The 22,766-nt window shown below is 39.6% G+C and overlaps 1 protein-coding gene across 3 annotated transcripts in view; it reads right to left on the reverse strand.

Moving 5' to 3' along the window:
* MED8 (mediator subunit 8) overlaps nt 1-19,231 on the reverse strand; it is a 37,774-nt gene extending 18,543 nt beyond the window's left edge. Inside the window, exons 1-10 of one of the 3 annotated variants that reach the window (XM_059599887.2) lie at nt 18,940-19,231; nt 18,451-18,468; nt 16,763-17,048; nt 16,502-16,626; nt 12,014-12,138; nt 11,744-11,927; nt 10,731-10,835; nt 10,559-10,623; nt 1,659-1,970; nt 1,012-1,068 (exon numbers count right to left, since the gene is read on the reverse strand). In XM_059599887.2, coding sequence (XP_059455870.2) covers nt 1,012-1,068; nt 1,659-1,970; nt 10,559-10,623; nt 10,731-10,835; nt 11,744-11,927; nt 12,014-12,138; nt 16,502-16,626; nt 16,763-16,947 — 1,158 coding nt within the window. In that variant the 5' untranslated portion in view covers nt 16,948-17,048; nt 18,451-18,468; nt 18,940-19,231. Of the gene's footprint in view, nt 1-1,011; nt 1,069-1,658; nt 1,971-10,558; nt 10,624-10,730; nt 10,836-11,743; nt 11,928-12,013; nt 12,139-16,501; nt 16,627-16,762; nt 17,061-18,450; nt 18,469-18,939 lie in introns of all 3 variants that reach the window. The other 2 variants (XM_059599886.2, XM_059599885.2) reach the window with 2 other exon arrangements.
* Between the last annotated feature and the right edge of the window lie 3,535 nt (nt 19,232-22,766).

The raw sequence follows: 22,766 nt of genomic DNA on the forward strand, positions 1-22,766 counted from the left end.
TTTGAAGAGTTGAGAGAGAGACGTGGGAAGAGAGAGAGAGAAAAGGGGAAAAAAAAAAAAAAAAAAGTTAAATTGGTGAGAGAGAAAAAAAAATCCAAAATAATTGGGAGATCTTTATTTTGTAGGGCTTATTATTTTGTAGATAATCGATTATTAATCAAATTATTTTTCAATGGCTTATTATTTAGAAAAAAACAATGCTTATTTTATAAATTATCTATTATTACATGCACAAAGTATATGTAGAAAAAAAAATCGTCTTCTCTAACCTTTTCTAAATTTGAATTAAAAATATTAAAGTGACTAAAAGTATTAATACATAATAATTTTATTTATATTATTTGTTTCCTTATTTGATTTGAACATTAATAATACTTAATATCGTGCATTAAATGTTTGAATTTAATGAAATCACATATAAGGAAAATTATTGAAATATAATTAAATAATTTAATGACCGGTTCACTATTGAAAAACCAGTTCACTCTTAAAAAATCAGTTCAAAAATTATGCCTTAAAAAAACGGTTTATCCTTTAAAAAAAAAAGGGTTCACTCCACATGTCGCAATATTAAGGCACTTCTAAGAGTGATTCGGCTTTTATATATATATATGATGTTAATAACTTGTTAAGCATAAAACTCATTAAACCTGGTATCTCCTCCCTCCAACCTCCCCTGATTTGAGGGAGTCGGTGAAAAAAGGAGCTTTGAGAGGACAATAACCCTCCTACTCACCTCAAATCCTCTCCTCCCAAAAAAGTACATCCAAACAAGGAAAAGAAGAATTCCCCACCCTTAGCCTCTCCTTTCCTCTACTCTCCTCTCCTCCATCCAAATGGGCAATTTTTCTTAGAAGACTTTGTAACAAGGAAAAAAATGACAAATATGCAATCAACAAGCTTATATATATGTGTGTCCGTGCTTGTGCCTGCATGCATTTGTGGCAGATAAGTTTTTTGACAAAAATAACTACTAGGAGGAGCAAAAAGTGTAGCTTGGTGAAGAGTTACCGGCTGAAACTTTTGCTGAGGCTGGCCTTGCAAATCATGCAGCTGTGGCAGCTGGTTCTGCATGAGGAATAGTCAAATGCTATGCATCTTAGTAGTTGGCAATGAAAACATCCAGCAACAAATAAATATCAATTTCAGATGCAGATTCAAACAATTTTTATTTGGAATATACAGCTAAATTTCCTAAGAAGCAAAACTTGCAGCGACATTAACAAAAAACAAAATTCAAGGCTCTGAAACAGATTTTTGTAATATGAGAGAGAGTGAGAGATATTAACAGAGATGATTCTTTCACAAACCAAGGTTAATGGAAACATTTTTCCTTCTTGTTTTTAATCTTTAGCCATGGCAAAATAGTTTACATTCATAAGTTTCAGTCATTTTAAATACAAGGCTTTTCTTTCCTCCACCATGTCTTTTAAAACCTTCAGATTTCCAAAATTTAAATTTTATCCAAAGCAGAACCAAAGTTCCTTTCTGAACATATGAATAATGAAGGATGTTTAAGTGAGAAATTTTATTTCCACATTGGATATATGTCCACTGCTTTAGATGGAAAACTGGAAGCATTACTTGCCAAAAAAAAAAAATTGAAGCATAAAAGACAAAACCACTTCAAATTCACATAAATCAGTATTATTCCTCACCTGTCCCAGTCCTTGCATCGCAGATTGCCTGAACTGTTGTTGCTGGGCAAGCAGTTGCTGCTGATGCTGAGGTATTTGCATCAGTTTCTGCCTTTGCTGCTGCTGCTGCTGCTGTTGCTGTTGCTGCTGCTGTTGCTGCTGCTGCTGCTGTTGAGTTTGTTGCTGAGGAGATGGCATGTTCATCATGTTTGTAGCTGACCTAGGAGAATTGGCATATTGCAGCGGAGATGCCGTTGTGTTATCAAAGGAAGTAGCACTTGTGGCACCGGAAGGAGACGCAGCTGATCTTCCAATAAGTTGTGTTGCAGAAGCCTGATTAAAAAGTGCTTGGTAATTGAACCGAAAACAGACACCTTAAGAAAAGAAGAGACCCTAAATCTTATCCCACAGATGCAGAATATCAAACCACAACAGGTTCATACGATGTGAAACATCAATTTGACAACATTGAATAGGTAAGATGAGACCCTAACCTATACAAATCCAATAAGATCAATTGGGAATATCCGGTCCAAAGTCCCAACACAAGACAAAAATCCTTGGGCCAAAGTTCTATTTTGGTAGGATTTGGTTTGTGAAGGTCTAGGATCAGCCCACCTATGTTACAAATTTGAATATTATAACATAAACTTTGCCTATATTACAGGGAGATAAGCAGAACATGCAGTAAGCAAATCAACCAAGAATTAAATGAAAAAAAAGGTGGAGTAAGACATACTTGGCGAGTAGGATTGCATTTCCACGTTCAACTGGTTTGGGCTAGGCAAAGATTAGCCAACCCAAGGTCTATCGAATTAGGATCCTGCTAAGTTCATTTGAATTGGAGAATATCCAATTAGTTATAAGTAGAGGGGCATTTTTGCCCCATCAAAAAATGAAAAGACAAAAATACTTCTAAAGTATAACTAACTAGATACTCTCCAGTTGATTTGAACCGAAGAGGATCCTATTCCAGGTCTATCTGAGAAGGATCCCAGACTAAGCTGATTATATGATATAAAACCTCATAATATTGTGACACCTAAAAGTTTTACAACTTTTTTTTTTTTTTTGATAAGTAATGATGATATAAAAAGCGCAAAGGGGCGCAACCCATATACACGGGAAGTATACACAGAGAGCGCCTAAGAGGGAGAGAAATGAAAAAGAAAATCAGATAAACTAATCACTAAAGGAGCTAGCCAAGCGGCCGTCCAAGAGTAAAGAGTAAAGAAGAAAAAATGAGTCAATTCATCTATGGGCCTAGTGGAATTATCAAAACATCTAGCATTTCTTTCATTCCAAATACACCACATAAGGCACAGAGGAATCATCTTCCACACAACCGCACTTCGAGAACGCTCTCCCGACCACCAGCTATCAAACTAGGCCCTCACCCCACAAGGCATGACCCAATGCAACTCAAACCGCTTAAAAATCATGTGCCAAAGAGCACTTGCGAGCTCACAGTGGAGAAGAAGATGATCAACTGTGAAACTATAGTAAAGATTTACAATTCTAAATCTTAAAATTTCAGAAAAGTCTGGTCATCATATATAAAAATAAAATAAATAATAAAAAAAGGAATTCCAGATTAGATACACAAAAATATTTGAGAATGAAAATAAATTTTGGATAAAATTTCACAAAGGTCATGAGAGAGAACATAGAAACATAACATGTGCACAATGAACATGTTAAGGGCAATGATGAGTTGTGCAATTATGCTCTTCATTTGAAGACCTAGCCCCACTTCCTCCAATATTCTTAGCATAATGTTGATATAACCGGTCCAAGACACTCTTTAAGTTGTCAACAACGTTTTTTTTTCTTTGCTACACCCACATTCTTCTGGAACCAATATTCCAAGACGGATATCTTGTAATATGGATCAAGCATAGAAGTGACAAAGAACGAGGGGGTTAATAACCTCAAAGTCTCCCCCAGTACTTATCATATTTCATTTTCATTGCCATGGTACTCAATGAATAATCATCACTTTCACAACACTCCATCAAACAATTATAAACATTTTGGAGTATACTAAAATACAAGTTGGAAGTTGAGTACAAGAAACCCTAATACAAACATCCTAATATATAGGATTAGGGAAATATCACAATGACCAAACTACCCTCAAACCCTAATGACTTACTAACCCTAATAACTCTTCTAATACTCCCCCTCAAGCTGGATGATATAAATCATATGAATCCAGCTTTGAAGAAACAAACAAACGAAAAACACGTATAAAAATATACTCCAACACTCCCCCTCAAGCTAGAACAGCTTGGAGCACACAATACAAAGAGTCAAAGACCCATATAAATAACAAAGAAAATTTCCTAAAACCTCAATGCTGGTTGAAACTCGTCGAAAACTGCAGCAGACAGTCGGATCTCACCGAAAAACACCAAGGCCGATTGGATCTCGCCGGAAAACAAGAAGGACCAGTCGAAACCCATCGCAAAACACCAACGCCGGTCGAATCTAGCAGCAAAACACCAAGGATAGATCAAATCACACCGCACAACACCAAGGCAGGTCGGATCTCACCGCAAAACACCAAGACCAATAGAATCTCGCCGGACAACAACCGGTCAAAAAGCACCGCAAAACACCAAAGCCGGTCAAATCTCACCGCAAAACACAAAGCCCAGTCGGATCTCGACAACTAACAACTATCACATTTCACGAGATCAACCAACGAATCTCGCCGGAACTACTACTGTTGGAAAAAAAAAAACAAAAAAAAAACAAAACAAAACAAAAAAAAAAACTTCGCCAAAGCTTTGCCAGATACACACCAGAGACAGTCAAAATTGGCAGGAGACAAGCAGACCACGCCGGCAATACCAAAAACAGAAGCCAAACCAAACAGAAACCTTTGCCAAAGTCTCGCCGGAGCTTCGCCAGAACTCGTAGAATTTCTTTTTTTTCGAAGGCCACTGCAATACATTGGCCACCTTACACTAACCACTCTAGACAGCACAAAACATCACAAAAAATACCATAAACTTAGAAAAGTAGTAGGAAACACCATAAGAACCACCGGGAAAGCACACGGCAAACTTTTTTTTTTTTTTCAATAACCACGAACAACATCTTTCAAGGCACTGCCTGTGTGGACTCTAAGCCTACATGGGCGGTGCTGCCACCAGAAGAACACTCACCAAAACAAAACAAAAAACAGTGAAAAACTAAGACTACAAACAAAGAAACAAGGATCTAAACCCTAAAACTCTGATACCATGTTAAGAGTTTTGTAGTAAGAAGATTAAAGGGAGAAGAGGTGGCTGCTATATTATTCAGCTTATCATTAACCTAATACAAACATTCTAATATATAGGATTAGGGAAACATTACAACAACCAAACTACCCTCAAACCCTAATGACTTACTAACCCTAATAACCCTTCTAATAGTTAGCAAAAAACACTAAGTTTTTAAAGGATGGCAATGTGAACTGTTTTCAAGTCAGAGTAGGGTCATGGTGGTTCTTGAAGAAATGTCAGATACTAGAACGGGGAAATCTCTAGAGATGTCTAGAGATGAGATGGTTGTATCAGATAACATTAAGTCCATCTCAATTGCAATATGAAGATGCAAAAAGGGAGTTCCACGTGTCATTGGCAAGTAATGTTGTATATATCAAAAAGCGTAAGACGTTCCTAAGTACATAAGAAGTATACACAGAAAACCTACAAGCCCACAAAAAAGACACTAAAAAAAAGAACCTTGAAGCCCAAAAAACCTGGAGTCCTCAAAACAAAACCCTGAAACCCAAAAAAACCCTATCCTCACAATGCAAACAAAAACCCACAAACTACCCTGCCTAAGTGGCTTTGCCCCCCTACTATACCCACTACCTCTAGCCTCAAAGTTAATGGAGCATTCCAAATTTTTAAGCTCCCTCCTCCCCTTAGTATTAGAAGTAGCACCCCCTCTTCACAGTATCGATCCTCTTCAATGATAGAAAAACGACCTTGAAGTCTTTTCTCCTCACCCCCAAAAGACTACCCCAAAGTGGGATATCCCTCCACCCCTTGGAATATCCCTCCACCCCAGCCGACGGAAAGGCCACCACTACCTCGCCCATCAGCTTCTTATACATCTTCTTATTCAGCTACGCACCTATCTTGTTTTTCACTCTCCGAGAATACCCATGCTGCGACTTGGAAACAGAAGGATAACTAGGTGCTCCATCCTCCGACATCACAGGACAAGAGCTCATACCCAGCTTGGCCGCCCTTGAGGAGGAACCACCAAAGCACTTTGGAGAAATTGTCTTCGAGACAGTATGAGTGGGTTGTAACCCTGCTGTCGGGGGACCCAACTTCTGAGGAAAAGCAGAAGAACCTTCCTTAACATCCAGTGTTGACGAGGATGGTGAAGGAACAGTTCTCGGCCCAAAAAAACCCCACCGGAGCAAGCCCTTTGCCTGGGAAGAATTGCGAACAGCCTTATCAGGATCCTCCTCCACTGCCAGCAATACAGAAACCACCGCAACCTCCACCTTCTCTAGTTCTGAACTCACCAAAGCCTAGAGACTAATCTGACACTCCACCGCAGAGGTGAGACCTTCACAGAGTTCATCGAAGGAACCATCGAAGTCCCCTGAAGCCATCAAAGCTAACACCAGCGACTTAGGGATAGACTCCAGACACCGGAGACAATAACCCTGGACCACCACCGACACCCTCGTCGTAGTAGCATCCCCAAGACCCGCTGCATGACCCGAAACCACCTCGTCGTCCGATTGATGAACAAGGCCTGCCCGAGACCCAGAAAAGGGCTCTGGAGCCAAACCAAACCTAATGGGCCTAACCTTCTTAAGTGATACCTTAGGCCCAACCCTCAACTTTAAACCACAGAAATGTTTGGGCTTTAAGCCTAGCCCGGTAGACAGGACCTGATCCACATCAGCCCTGAAATTATCGAGGACCTTCTTCAGCCAACGTAGAAGCCTCATCGTCTTCACCACTGGAGCGCCGCCTCCTTGAGGAATACTCCTACCCAGCGACAAGCCAAACTTCTCCTTCTGAATTGGTGAACCATACTCAAACTCGAAGCAGTTTACTGGTGATCTCGCCTCCTCGCCACCACTAATCAACCCAAAATACCTCGCCACTGGAACCAGATCGAAATGGTTCACGGACAACAGCTTCAAAGAATCAGAAGTCACGGATAGCATCACCGCATATGAGCGAGAAGGCGTAACACCACCGTCGCCGGAAGGAACTCCAAAGACCAGCGGCCTATCCTTAGCGACGATGGGCGCTAGCAATTGCCGTAGCTTGCCTACAAAACGACACCATCCCCTTCCTCCATGGCCCTCAAGTCAACAAAGACAACCACCTCTAAGAAGCAACCGGACTTATTGCTACCCTTAAGGACCATCAAAACCTCCACCACCTCAGAAGGATTTAACAAACTCCTCCTTCCCCTGATACAGCAACACCTCCTCCATTGTGTCCGCCAACCAATCAAAGCATCGAATCCCTAAAGAAATAGAACCATCGAAGCTTTTCCTTCTTTCCTCCAAACGAATCTCTTTAGATTTCGCAAAGAGAGAAAAGGATTTAGCTTCCACCATCAAACGAAGTTCCATCTCAACCTAACCAACAGCATCTCACGAACCTAAAACTGAGACTCTAGCGGGACGCGCCTGTACGCGCCACCACTAGAGTAAGAGAGAGAGAGAGAGAGAGAGAGAGAACTTTTTTCCGAGAGAGAGTATTTTACAATACTAGGTCTCACTTAGGCGCAGAACCCTCATCACCGTTCAATTAAATTTCCTCTATATTTATTGCACATGCCAGATTTCACAACAATTAAATGTCACTTACTATAAAATACAAAAAACTTATTTGTTACATGTATTAAGATTTCCAAAGGCTAGCGGCTTCCTCAGAGCTTCTCTCTCATCTTCCTCACTCTCTCTTTCCCTCCCTCTACTAGCGGTGGCGCATGAAGGTGCATCCCACTAGTCGTCAACCTCGAACCTCCATCAAACACCATTTTCTCTTAATTTCTAAGAGATCTTCCTCCTTTTTCTGTTCCTCTTGCTTTCTATTCTTTAGCGGTGGCTCGTGGAGGCGCATCACGCTAGATTTCAGCTTCAGATTTCCATTAGCATGCGTGTCATCTTCGCTCTTTGGGTGAGTTGCTGCCTCATTGGGGTGGCTCCCCCTTTGGGTGGGTTGTTGCCTCGCTCGTTGCTATTTTTTTAACGACAATGTGAGTGGTGCATGGAGACATAGGTCGTTTGTCTTCTCGGTGGTGGAAGGCAATTTAGTGCTCCGGTTGGAGGAAAGGAGGGGCTTTTTCGGTGTACTATTTTTGGGCTTCCAGTGTATCGCATGGCTGGTCTTGATGGTGGAAGAGATGTTGCATAATCCTGATGTTAAAGACTTCATCAAATCATTCCGAGAGGATTTGAAGGCACTCATCGTCCGAAGAGGTGTTCATAAGACTAGCCGGTACTTGGAGGTGGCAGCTTACACATTGGGTGGCCAAAAGGGGCTTATTTTGCTTCCTAACGGTCACGAAGGGCTGGGATGGAGCCGAGTTGTTGGTGAGTTGAGCAAAGCAATGGCTTTTCTTGAAGCCACGGTTGTTGTACCGCCCTCTCGCAGACTAGGAAGAAGGCTCAGCCTGGTTTGAGGTTGGGTTGTTCTTAATTCGGTGGGAGTGCGCGTCGTCGTTTGTAGAGGCATTGCTTTCGGTGGCCAGCTCTTTAGCGATGTAGAGGTTCCAGTGGTGCGGCTAGGGGACTTGTTGGTCAAAGACCACCCTTTCTTTTGTAATCTACAAGGAAAGGACCTTTCTAACGCCCAGCAGAGGTCCACTGCGCGGGGTAAAGTTGCTTCGTCTGGTGGTGTTGCAGAAATGAGGGGAATTTGCAGCAAGCCAAGGAGTTGTTATCATTCCTTAGGGCATGGAGGGGCTAGCTCGTGAGGCTGTAGGCCAAGATTGACCAGGCATTAGGGAAGTTTTGGGAGGCTTGAAGGGATTTGGGGGAGTTGGGCTTTTTCAGAAGCCCAAGCGTGTTGGGTGACATAAGGAGAGGGGGGGGGGGGGGGGGGGGGGGTAATTGAGCCCCCAAGTGTAGGCCCAAGCTTCAGCCTATGAATCAGTCCTCCAAGATCGGGGCCCCGAGTTATTCCAATCCAGTTTCTACTTCGCAAGAAGAGGTTTTGGTCCCGGCTACTTCGCTAGAGGTACTCTGCTACCAGCGACCGCACTTGAAGAGGTCTGTCTTGGTGGGCTGTTTCCGGCATGCCCAGTTGACACCAGTGGTTTTTTGTTCCCTCCAAGGCCAGAAGCCCTCGAAGCCCCGTCTTCGCCAGAGGTTGTTCTTGCACCGGTGAACACAAGTTTAGATGCCCGCTTGGATGAGTATTTTTTGGCAATACTCAGAGATGTCGTTGGTTCTTTGCTACCTCCGTCTTCGCCGGTAGCTCTAGGCTTGGCTTGCCCATTACCCTTCACCGATAATCTTACCCAACAGATCATGGGCTCACCGATAGGTTTAGCTTCCTCTACTTCATCGACAAATCTAGATTTTACCCAGAATTTGGCTAAACCCCTAAACAAGTCCAAGGTTGGGAGGGCTTCGAAGCTGGATGTTAGCCTTCCTGAGGGTGAGTGGTTGTCTTGCTTTGCCTTTGGTCTTTTGGATGGGTATGTTCCAGCAAGGTCTAGTGACGCCAAAGCTCTTCCTCTACTCCCGCCAAGGCCAGTGTTATCAACGGTATCTCGGTGTTTCCCCTTCTATATACCCTCTCCATTCTATGAGAGGTGTTTTTGGTTCCCCCCCCCCCCCCCCCCCCATTTCTCAACACCCGTCAATGCCAATGGTTGTTTCCCCTCTAACTGTCTTAGAGGTGGGTGAATCTTTGAAGGAGGGTGATCTGGATGGGGCTGGTGTTGGAGAGAATGGAGAGGTGGGGGATGTAGGCTTCTCCGAGGTTGTGCAAAGTGCAATGGAGATCCCTTACTAGGGATCTCTTGTTGGGGTAATGAGAAAAGGCTTCAAGATCTTTTGTCACTCGTTGACGAGGGACAACGTCATGAGGTTGTGGCTTTTGTTTCTAAGCCGAAAGGGAGGAGGGAGCTTAAACACTTGGAGTGCTCTATTAACTTTGATGCTAGAGGTGATGGTTTTAGCCAGGGTAAAGGAAAGAGAGTTCTCTCAATGTTATGTTGTAGTCCTTTGTGGGTGGTTTGTTGTTGTTCCGGTCCTTTGGGTTTCCGGGGGTAGCTTGTTTCTATTTTTTACGTTTTTTCTGTTCTATTTTTTTTTTTCTTTTTGGTGTTCCTTTGTATATTTCCTATGTACTTAGGGGCACCTTACACTTTTTAGTGAAACTTGCTTGATTACCTATCAAAAAGATTTCCAAAGAAACTTAAATTTGAAAACTAAACGGATACAAATATCACAACATTCAAATGTCATTAACTATCAAACACAAAAACTTTTTTCCTTTAGTGTAATTAAGAATACAAAAAACATAAACTTGAACACTTTATGGATAAGATAACTCTTAACGTCCAATAATATTTGTAGGATCAGTAATGGCAATTACACATGGAAGAAAAGTAACCAAATATTATTCGACGAAATATTGTTTTAAAGAAAGGTTATTGAGTTATGTAACTTGAATAACCCATATGTGTGTGTGTGTGTGTGTGTGTGTGTGTGTGTAAGCAAAAAGAGATATTTGTAGGATCAGTAATGGAAATTACACATGGAAGAAAAGTAACCACAATCAAGGGGTGACCGCATGAAATAATGTTTAGGCTTTAGCATAACTAGGGCAGCCTCGTCAATTCACAATTCAAGGAAAAATGAACTAATCATGTCAAACTCTAGGGAGTGACACTTGACACTTAAAGAATAACGTCAAAGATCTTACCTGCAACAGAGTGCCCTGTCCACCGATGTTATTTGATGAAATAGGAGTATTCTTTAAATACATACCTGCAAGTGGTTTTTGTAAAAGCCGCCTAAATAGAATTGGTATTCAATCCAATAAATAAATCCCATAAAATAAAACCACGCTTGAACACCAAATGACTGATTATTACCTGATGCATCAACAAAACTCTGCACTCCATCACCTGTGACCACATCTACCAAATGCAATGGAAGTGCAGGTGTGATCTGCCTCTGGTCTCCAGGTATTCGCAATCCTACATGCATATACCAATCAATCAAAATTTAAAATTTCCAATCATGATTAGACCAACTAGCATTCGTCTGACATAAGCAATTGTTGCTTTTATTAGAAATTGTGTTACTTTCAAGATAAACTTGCAGAGCTTGGTTCCTGCAGCAAAATCCTATGAATCTGTGCTAAAGTTAGACAGGAAGCATTGCTCTTGCACAACTGTCCCTAACACAACTGATCTTGAACCTCAACATCCAGTTTGACAAGCAGCCAAACTCAGCAAAGAATAATTACTAAATACAGTATGACTAGCTCTGAATTAAGAGTTAAATAAACAACCATTAATTATATGCAAATGGAAAGATTATCTTAGAAACTGAAAAGAGTAAAGCCCATATCAATTTTTTTTTTTTGGATAGGGTAAGGCCATATCTGATGTGATGAAAGAATAATATGAAACCTGGAGTCTGCATCAATGATTAAAGAATAATTTACGCTTACAGACACAATTCTATGGCAAATGGGAGGGATTGATACACTGACACAGTTCATACGAGAACACAATTCTATAAGAATCTCACTGTCACAGCTAACAATAATAACTCAAGAATGCAGAAAGGACACAGGCTGATGTTGCTTCAATAAGCGCAAAGCATCATTTAGAACTCTTCTTAGTGACAATAAATATAAGGTATATAAATTCTGCTGAACTTTTCTTCATCCTAGAGTTGGTTCTTTAATTTTCTCTGTTTACTGTCTGACCACAAATTGCTGAAACAAAGCTACAATACTAGATAGCTTAAGAAATGTCAACAGGTTTTGATCTTAAAAAATACAAATAAGACCAATAACCTATAGAGAGTTAGAGCTGGACGAAAAGCAGATAATCTATTAAGGCATTGAATGTTAAGTAGCAGTTGAGAGTAATGCCTTCCCCAAAATTTACGGTGTCTCGGAGCAATTTCTCTTGTTCTTGAATTTTTGCAGCCTGGCCCTTGTCCAGAGTTGGGGCGATTGGTAGCCCTTGCCGAGTTCCAAAACAATAAGCTTTCCGAGTGTCAGCTAATACTTTTTCAGCACTTTCACAGGCTGCTCCAATCATATCAATTCTAGCCTGTAAAATGCAAGTGTCTAAATGAATGAACTTCATACAAAATTAAATAAAAACTAATATTGGATTCTCAATCAACTCTGAAACACCTTTAACTTCTCAATTTGTGAGGATATTGGCAGGTTTTGCATCCCATGAAGCAACTGCTCTCTCTTGGTGTTGTCCTCCATTTCCATCTCAGGCAATAGCTTTGAGGACAGCATAACTGGTAGGACTGTAATCACAGAATCCCATTGATTGATTTAACATTTTGATTGTTGTATCATGTGTTTCATTGGATAGTGATTAAAAAAAAAAGCATATTCAAACTCCTCTTTTGAGTCCACTGGCTTAGTCTTTTGGGATATTCTTCTCTCAATTAATGATGGATTTAGTAGGGAAGATTATGTTGACAGAAAGTGTTCTCGGCAGCACATGTAGGCGCATCTGCTGACTGATTATTGTTAGAGTTTTGTTTTGCTTTGAACGATTGAGTTTGAGAGTTGTTAAGAGCTGTGTGGATGGGTAGATGGTGTTCAATTGAATCCAAAGCGTTTGAGTTGACGGTGGGGGGAAATTCTTTTGGGGTTCGGATTCTTGAAAGTTGTAGGGGCGTTGTTCACTCTGTTTTCTTGGGTAAAGCTTATAGTCAGTTGTTGCTAGCCACCATAGAAGAGCTAATCCGAGAGAGGGGCTTGAAGGTGTTTTGGAGAAGATCCATAGCTAGCTTCCCTACTATTCTCTCCCAAAGATGCTCAAACAAGCACGGGTGGTTCTTGGTCGTGGGAGGAGCACAGTACAGATAGACCGAGGGGACATATTCTAGTGTCAAAAGGAAGACACAATGTAGGGAGGATGACGTTCGCTTGGTCATAAATTTCCTCTAGTTAATCCTTGTTGGCCGCTTGTCGTTGGCTATGGGCAAGAATCATACGGAGCCAAAGCTATGTTCTCCGAGGGGGGGAAGAGACCATACGCAGAGGTGTTGAAATCCAAAACGTATGCCTCGAGGGGAATCTAGCAAGAGGCCATTGGGAACTCCAAAGTGTTTGCCCCGATGAGACAAACAATTGACTGGGTGGCTAGGAGCGTCTGGGTCTAGAGTTAGTCCCAAGTTTTTTGCTGGTGAAAGTCGTCTAACATTGGACAAAGGTAGTTTGGGTGAAACTCTCGAACTTGGCATCCTCAAAGAGACGTTGAAGCCCATATCTAAGGATGTGTCTAGACGTTTAGAGTGGCTGGACTTGGACTGAAGCCCGTTGCTAAAGCAGGCCCTTCCAAGCCTCTTGTGGCCCATGTAGGTCGTGACCTAGGAAGGCCCTAATGGGCTCGAGGGGCGCTCGGGTAAAATTCCCCCTTAAGCCTAGACCAAAAATGCTAAAGTAGAGAAATAAAACTGCAATTGGGCCTTCATTTTTGAGGTGGCTCGTTTTGGGCTCAAGCAGGGTGGGTGTTAACTTGGGACTATCCGAAGGACTAGTGGGTCAACCTGAAGGACCGACAATCAAGGTCGCCGTGGTCATTGGTCAGCAACCGTTGTAAGGGTAAGGGGAGCTCCCTTGCCAATGCTTTTGGGACTATCCTGATCCTCTCTAGGGCGGTTCTGCAGTAGTCGTTCCTTGTGGAAGGGAGCACGACGAGCCCCACAGAGTTTGTTGGAGCTGACATAGAGCTCTCATTATGCTACCAAAATGTTTCTGATTTGACTAGTGATCATGGGTCAATGGGGTTGCAACCAGAAGCTCCCCTGCAGCCAATCTCTCAACCTCCCAAAACATTGATGATTGTTTGTAGTTTCGGTACTAGTGGTCTTGAGGCTTCTGTTGGTGGTTGCCTACCAGAATCTGATGGGGCGGCAGCAGTCCTTCGGTCTTTTGAGTGGGCTCTTGCTCCCTTACTGACCATTGAGCCATTTCTTCCTTGCTCATTGGGTTTTGTGTGGAAGGGTAGTGTTAATGGCAATAAGGGGGAAGGACGGTTCAATCTACTCATTGAGCCATTTTGTTCCTTACTAACCATGTAGGGACGTGTTGCTTGTCAATAGGAAGGAAGGTTCAGTCTGCAATCCCCTAAGCTCCTATTCCCCTGCTATGATGGGAAATCTGGTTGCCCAGGTTCAAAATATTCAAATTGAGTTTTGCAAAGAATGAAGGAAATCCATCATGTTGTGAGGGTTTCATGTATGGGTTTTGAGGAGCAATTTATGGCTCTCCTAACAGTTTTTGAAGAAAGCCGTATTCATAAGGTTTCGACCTCTGCCTCTAAAATTGGTAACAAAGGCAGTAGGGAGTTAAAATGCTAGAGTGCTCCATTAATTATGATCCCAAAAGAGAGCTAAAGCCATGGTAAAGGAGAGGAAAAGGGGGTTCTCAGTTCTTAAGGAAGCCTAGATTGTTATCCTGGAACGTTAGAGGGTTGAATGAGGGGGATAAATGTATGAGGGTGAGGAACCTTCTTAGAGAGTGGAAGGTTAGCATTGTTTGTTTTCAAGAAACTAAGCTTTTTGGCTATGTCACATAGCGTTGTGGCGTAGTTTGTGGGGTTGAGTTCACCCTGGCTATTACTTTCAAAAAAAAATTGAAGTCACTTCACTTGGGCTTTTTTGGGATGGGATGAGAGATAAAAGGCTTCTTTGGGATGACTTGGTTAGTATACTTAATTGGTGGAACTTGCCTTAGTACATTGGGAGTGATTTCAACATTACCCAGTTCCCAGTGAGAGATTAGGAGGAGCTCGCTTACACTTAGCTATGATGGAGTTCTTCGACTTCATTTTTAATCAAAACCGAAACTTTTACTAGGTCAAATAATCTGAAGTTACCTTCTTGGTCCAAGATTGATAGATTTCTTGTTTCTCCATATTGGGAAGCCCAATTTCCTAGCATGCCCTAGAGGAGGCTTCCTTGGGTTTGCTTGGATCATTACCCGATCCTCCTGACTGTGGTGAAATTCAAAGGGGTAGTAGGTACTTCAATAAACATGTGGCTTTGGTTTGAGGGTTTTGTGGACAAGGTAAATTAGTGGTGGGACTCTTATCACTTTCAAAGCTCTCCAACCTGCAAGCTCAAGGCTTTGAAAGCTGATTTAAAAGGATGGAATGAGGAGGTGTTTGGCAAAGTAGGGAGGAAGAAAAAGATACTTCTGGAATAACTTTCTGCTCTTGATATCATTGAAGAAGAAAGGGCTTTAGGCGAAGAGGAAAGAATGAAGAAGGAAAAAGTTTTAAGCAAGTTAGAGTGTTCCCCTCTCATGGAGGAGGTGAGTTGGAGGCAGAAATCTAGGGCTTTATGGCTGAGGGAGGGTGACAAATGTACGAAATTTCTTTACAAGGTGGCCGACTCCAATAGAAGAAAGAACTCCATCGACTCCTTGTTGATTGGTGGCACAATTTCTTCCAACCGCTTGGAGATCAGCGAACACATTATCCAGTTTTACAAAAATTTGTATACAGAGCAGTTTAGTTAGCAACTTTTATTGGACAGCCTTTCTTTTGATTCTATTGGTGAGGCGAAGGCCAATTGGTTGGAGAGAGAATTCAAGTAAGGGGAAGTGTTGGAGGTATTCAAAGCTATGAATGGTGACAAGGCGCCAGAACCTAACAGTTTCTCTATGGCTTTCTTCAAAGCTTGTTGGGGTGCATTAAAAGAAGCCATTATAAAGGTATTTCATGACTTCCATGCTAGAGGCAAGTTTGAAAGGAGCCTTAATGCAACGTTCATCACCCTCATCCTGAAAATTCTTAAGGCTATAATCCCAAAGACTTTTGCTCTATTAGTCTGGTGAGTGGAATTAAAAAAATTATTGCTAAGATTCTTGCAAATAGGCTGAAGATGGCGCTAGAAAAGATTATCTCTAAGTAGGAAAATGTTTCATCCAAGGTAGGTTCCTAGATCCTGTTCTTATTTCCAATGAGTGCCTTGATAGTAGAATACGATATGGGGAGTCGGGGGTACTGTGGAAATTGGACTTAAAAAATGCTTATGATCATGACACCTTAGGGGAAACCCCTCGGGAGGTAAAGGGTAGAAGGGAACTTCTGAATTTAGAATACTTCATCAACTATGATGCTAAGGGAGCATCCACTAGGAGGGGGTAAGGCAAGACTCACGCTCTCTAGCGTTCAGTGCCTGGGGGCTTGGGCTTTGTTGTTTTGTGGGTTTTGGGTTTGAGGGCTTTTAGGGTTATGTGGATTGTGGGTGTTCCTTGCTGTCTCGTTTGGGTTTCGTTTGCTCATTAGGAGCCTTTTGTGTAACATGTGTACTTAGGGGCACTTTATGCTTTTTTAATAAATTACATTACTTATCAAAAAACAAAATTGGTATTTTCTATTGTACATGCAGAGAATGAGCAGTTTTGGGGAGAAATTGTGCTCTTGGATAGCTCATTGTATCTACTTGGTGGGTCTAAAGGTGGTCGGAACCATGAGCAAGTGCTTAGCGAATGGACTTAATATGACCCATGGGTGTGTGTGCAACTGCCTGTTCGTCTATTGCATTTCATCATATAAATGTAGGTGCGGATTATATGTGAAGTGTAGTACCTTAAGCCAATTTATGTTCGTAGCGGAGAATTAATCATGTTAAGAAGAAAGGTGCATACTTGTAGAATTCTCTGCATTGACATTCTTTGGATGTACTACAAAGGCCTTGGAGACCTTCTTAATTTCGTCAACAATGTTGAAAAGCTCAAGATTCACCATAGAATATTGTCCCAAAATGTCCTGCCTGGCACACAACACAAGAAATAAACAATAAAATTTGTTGAAAACTGAGAATGGAAATATGTTTGTGCTATTCTCCAAACAGCGGGTAAATCCTGAGCATTGTGAGTAAAAAAGAAAATGAAGAGCGAGTTAATGACCATTTGGGGGTGGTGTTGGTGCGAGCATAGGCGTCAAAGTCTTCTAGGATGCGAGTGATGGCTTTGAATAGGCTGATGGCTCGCGTCTTCATGGCCTCCAGGTTCAGCTGCTGCTGAAGAGCTAGGTTCAGCCTCTCCGCTTGTTGTTGCTGCTGCTGGTGGTTCTGCACCACCGCTCCCTCCATCGTACAACTCCGCCGACGGACAAAGGGACTAATCGACTTAAATTGGGAGAACGCGTTTCCAATCACTAGTTGGGATGGCACGTGCAATGCACGTGCTTGATCTGTGTTATATTCTACTATAATCGTTAATATTATAATTTTAATATCATAATATATATATATATATATATATATATATATATATATATATGTGTGTGTGTGTGTGTGTGTGTGTGTGTGTGTGTATTGAAATATCACACACACACACACACACAAGTATATATTGAAATATTACACACACACACACACACATTATCTAGATTATTGAACAAGTATATATTGAAATATTATATACACATACAGAACAAGTATATATTGAAATATTACACACACACACACATATATAGATATATTATTGAACAAGTATATATTGAATTTTCTAAATAAATAAAGTAAAATTATCAAATTGAGTAAATATGATAAACCAAAAGAAAACGAAACAGTTAATTTAGATAGCACACATATATGTTGTTATTTTAAATCAAAGTGTATAGAAAAATACACACACGCACACAATTTTGTAAATAAATAAAGTAAAATTATCAAATTGAGTAAATATGATATAAGTTAATTTAGATAGCACACATATACGTTGTTATTTTAAATCAAAGTGTATAGAAAAATACACACACATATATTATTGAACAAGTATATAGGTGTTTATCTCAACCAATATATAAGTACATAAAATTGTAATTTCATCAAAGGTTTTTTTCATTATAATGCATCATTAAACTTGAAAAGCTATGAACTTTAGAGTAAACTATGTTGCCATGAATAGCAAAACTTTAAAAACATGCATGTTTTGAGAATTGGTCTCTATAATACAAAACTTAGACCCCGTTTAGTTTGCGGAATGGATATTCCATTAGGAAAATAAGAGCATGTTTGGTTTGCAAAATAGACCCCTGGAATGGAATAGTTATTCCTATGGAATAGCTATTACTTTGTTTGGTAAGGGTCTCTTCCTAGGAATAGTTATTCCCATGGGAATCACTAATCCCTTACACACAGGAATAGCTATTCCTCCAAAAAATGAGAAGAACAGCTATTCCTAAAGGAATGGAAAACTTTTTCCAAAAAGTTTATTTTAACCCTTAAATTTTTTTTTATTAAAAAAAAAGAAAAAAAGGAAAACCTAGAATTTCAATGGGGTGGCCGCCCCTGCAATTCTAGGTTTTTTTTTTTTTTAAGAAGGGTAGGGTATTTTGGTAATTTTGGTTCAACTCCAATTAGAATACATATGTTGTTAGGGGTGTAACCGAGCCGAGCTTGGGCGAGCTTGGGCTGTCCAGGCTCGGCTCGTTTATTTTTGAGTCAGGCTCGAGCTCGAGTCAAGCCTGACTTCGCTGCTCGAGCTCGGCACGATAGAGCTCGACTTTTTTTTTTTTTTTTTTTTGTAATTTAAGTGTGAAGGGGTTAATCTTCCGTTCCACCGGTAAACACAGCAAAGAAATGTCTCACCAGCAAGATTACTGTAAACTGCAAATTAAATCAACAATTAATCATACGCAATCAAGAACCTCTCACATTTACAAGGAATCTCGACCCACCCAAAATTGGTCCCAACCATAAATTTAGCCTAACTTTAAGAAATCCGCCCAATATTTTATTACTGGATTAACATGGGTTTCAAAACCAAAATTTGTAATATTTTATTACAAATTAAAATTAAATAAGGTTATATAAGTTCTAAACAGATTGGCTATCAAAACCAACAGCAGATAATTATGGGGAGAAAGGATCAGCCTTTGAAATAGAATTATTACTATTGTGCTCAATGCAATTAATTACTATTGTGCTCAATGCCTATCTATCCAAAAATATTTACACATTTTTCTGGGCAACCAAACAAACACATCAAACGGCAAAACCCCAAACCACCCACCACCCCAGAAGAAACGGAGAAAAAAATAACCCAAAAAGAAAAGAAAAACCCACAAATCTTATCACCTCCTCCGCCTTCGATCCGCGGCGTACTGCGAGAGTGAAACGACCTCCGAGAGCGGCGTGGACAGCGGGGTTGGCAGCGGCAAGTTCCTGGAAACCGGGCACGAGCGGATTAGCTTCAGCCAGGCGTCGAGGTGTGTGGTTGCTGCGGTGTGGTGGTGGTTGCTGTTGGGGGCACTTGGGGAGTGGTAGGAGCGGCAACAGAGATAGGAGGCGAGGAGGATGGTGGAGACTGTGAGAGGACAGTCGAGAGAATGGAGAGATCAGAGATGACAGATTCAAGTTAAACTTGGGTTCTCTAATTTGCAACCGTTTATTTGGAAAAATAATTAAATTTTAAATATTAACGGTTTGATTAGTTTTACCAAAAGCTCGTCCCATGTGGCTGTTTCTACTTAGGTGTGCTTGTTCAATATGATCCATTGATTATATATACGTTTTCAATATTTAATATTACTCGTCAGATTACGGTGTCGGTGTCGATTACGGTGTCTCTATTACATCATATGCATACTTCTTAGTAAATGCTTGATAGCTATCATCCATTAATATTATCCAACAGCTATTAGATCATTAAAACATTTTGGACGGCTACGATTACACTTATATACCATAGATCAAATTCAAATTCAGCTACGATTAAATTCAATAAAAAAATTCAAAATTCAAAATTTAGGAATTAGAATTAAAAATTGTGTTATGTAGTATTATTTAGGGTCAGTTTGTTATTTCAATTTTAATAATTACGATTTTAAAAATTGTGTTTTTTTCAATCGCATATTTTTTTTTCTTCTTATTTTAGATTAAGTATTTTTTAAATCACAACGTAAAACGCTTTATGTCACACACTCACACACACTAATCACTATTATCATATTACATATAGTATTATTTAGTTAATATGCTAAAATGTTAATGCTTAACACGGGTCAAGTATATACTGTCAATATTAATATATATTGTATCTTATATGTAAACATTTATGTACTTATATATGATTGTATCATTATCTAATTTATATGGGTAATGGGTCAATGTTAATTGTTATAACTTATATACTTGTATTATATGTTCTCATTATCACGATTCATGATATATGATTTAAATTCAAATTGTTAAGTTTTTACTTACCGTAAATTGTGATTATAATGTATAAATTATAAAAAAAACACATTAGTTACTTAATTATTAATCATTTAATCTAATAATAATACTCAAACTCTAATTAATAAATTCATATGATCTAATGGTCATACACTCATACTTAAAGTTTATGATCATATTATCTCACAATTAATATTAATATTATCTTAGATCTAAGATCATGTGATACATCATATATGTTTTATAAGAATAAAGTATATAATTATAATGTATTGATTAAATAACACAATAACTTATGCAGATATACCATATATAATGATTAATGATTATGTGATATACCGTATACGATTCCAATTTTCAAAGTATAAACTATCTAATTATAATATTTATATTAAATGATACAATAACTTGTACGGTTGTACTATATGATTATATCATATGATAAAATGATTAATGATAATATCATATATTTCTTATTATATATATATATATATATATATATATTTCTTATATGTTTTTATATTAATATATACATATATATAATATATATATACACACATATGCATAAATAACAAAAAAACAAAGGTATATAATATATTTGTTATTATTGAGTAAATGTGTAATGTTGATTATATATTGTTATTTGTTACTTAATAAAAAATATACGAGCCGAGCCTAATAAGCGAGGCAAGCCTTATACGAGCTTGCTCACGAACTTAACCGAGTCGAGCCAAGCTTGCTTCATTTAATATTCGAGCCAGGATTTGTGTTCATGAAACGCTTCATTTAATATTCGAGTCGAGCACGAGCCGAGCTCAAGCTTGCTCGTGAGACGCTTCGCTCACTTAACAGCCCTAGTTATTCCTTTACCTAATGGAATACTCAATCCGTGAACCAAACGAGCCCTAAATAGGTATTACAAAAGAGGTTAAAATATAATTATTATTCAAATTCTTTAGTTTCATAACAACACACATGGTCTAACTGAAATTGAATCAAAATTACTAAAAACTCCTCACATGATTATTACGAGCTTGAAACCCGTGCAATGCACGGGTTAGTTTTTAAAAATGATTGGAATGAAAAATAATAATAATAATAATTAGTTGATGCATAAATGACAAGAAGAAGAAAAAAAAAAGTTTCAAGTAGGAAGCAGGAGAGAAAAAAAAAAGGATTGTCAAAGTAAGTCAGGGAAAAAATTTAGCACTGGGAGTACGGCCAGAACATAATCATAAAAAATAAATAGAACCGGATACCAAAATTCTATTCAAAAAAGAGAAATGAATTAAATTAAAAAAATTAAAGAAACCGAAAGTTGGGAATAATTATAGAAACTCAAATAAAGAATAAAAATATAAGATTTATGAATTTCTAAGTAATCATAATGAAAAGTTTCTTACCAATAGAACCTTTCCCAAAACCGCTTATTCCAGCAGAGACAGAAAATAAATTTTTGGTGAAAGCAAATTGGGAACTGTAAGGATATTCCCAAAACCGCTTTTGTCGGTGTGATTCATAGGGCTGGCAAAACGGGTAAACGGATAGACACAATTTCAACCCGTTAAGACCCGTGACCCGATTACCCTATACATGAACACAACCCGTCTAGCTAAACGGGTTAGTGGGTCTGACACGATTATAACATGAAAAATATCTGGGTAACCCGACACGACCTGCTTAACCCTTTTAAAATAACGGAATCATATCGGGTAGACACGACCCGACACGATTAGCAATTTTCAACTCTACGTTTAGGCATCTTTTAACCCCGATTAGCTTTTTCTAGTTCTCTTTCTCTGACTTAAGTGTCTCCTTTTTGTTTGGTTTGTGCAGAAAATTTACTTGTATTTCAGGGGGAATAAGTGAGATGATTTTGGGGTTGTGATCCAATTGGATGGAGTTGTTCAATGTCGCTGCTTCTCAGGAGGGGTGGCTTAGTAAATCCTTCATTCCCTTATTACATTGTTTCTTTGTGATGATTTGTATGAGTTGATTCAAAGATTAGTAATGCTAAAGAGATACTAGGAGTTCAAAGTTTTCACATATCTAGTATGTTTCCTTGTACGCCTCTTCAGCATAAGTTTTAAAAAGAAAACCAACAGATGGAACCTTCCAAGAGCTGAGAAACAACACTAGGTAAAACTCTTTCAAAGATTAGACATACCGCCATACCGGAGACAGAGAGTGCAGAGAGAGAGAGAGGCACGGCTGAGTCGGGCTAACGGAGAAAGAGGCAAAGAGATTCATAATTTCGGATGACCACCATGACACCGACCACCACAGGGAGAAGAGGTGCAGCGTTGAGATTCAGAGATGAGAGAGAGAGAGAGAGAGAGAGCCGAGAGGGAGAGAGAGTCGCTGGCTTTGAGGGGGGGGGGCTGCGATAGAGTTAGAATAGAAAGGAGTTAGGGTGGGCACTTTACGTTTTTTCTTTTTCTTTTTTTTTTTTCTTTTTTAATTTAAATGGGTCTGGCGGGTCACCCGGTTGACACGCCAAGTCAACCCGTCACACATTTTCTTAACGGGTTTGACGGGTCACTCGCCTGACCCGCCAGGTCAACCCGCCAAACACGAATTTAATCATGTCTTAATCAAGTAGACCCTCTACCCGATTAAGACCCGAACCCGATAAGTCCAAACCTAATACCTATTAACTTTGTGTTGGATTTGCGGGTTGTGTCAAAATTGCAAGCCCTAGGTGTGATTTCACTTTCAATTTTAAT

This window comes from Corylus avellana, chromosome 6 (genome assembly GCF_965113065.1).
Source record: "Corylus avellana chromosome 6, dhCorAvel1.hap1.2, whole genome shotgun sequence".
Classification (NCBI taxonomy): Eukaryota; Viridiplantae; Streptophyta; class Magnoliopsida; order Fagales; family Betulaceae; genus Corylus; species Corylus avellana.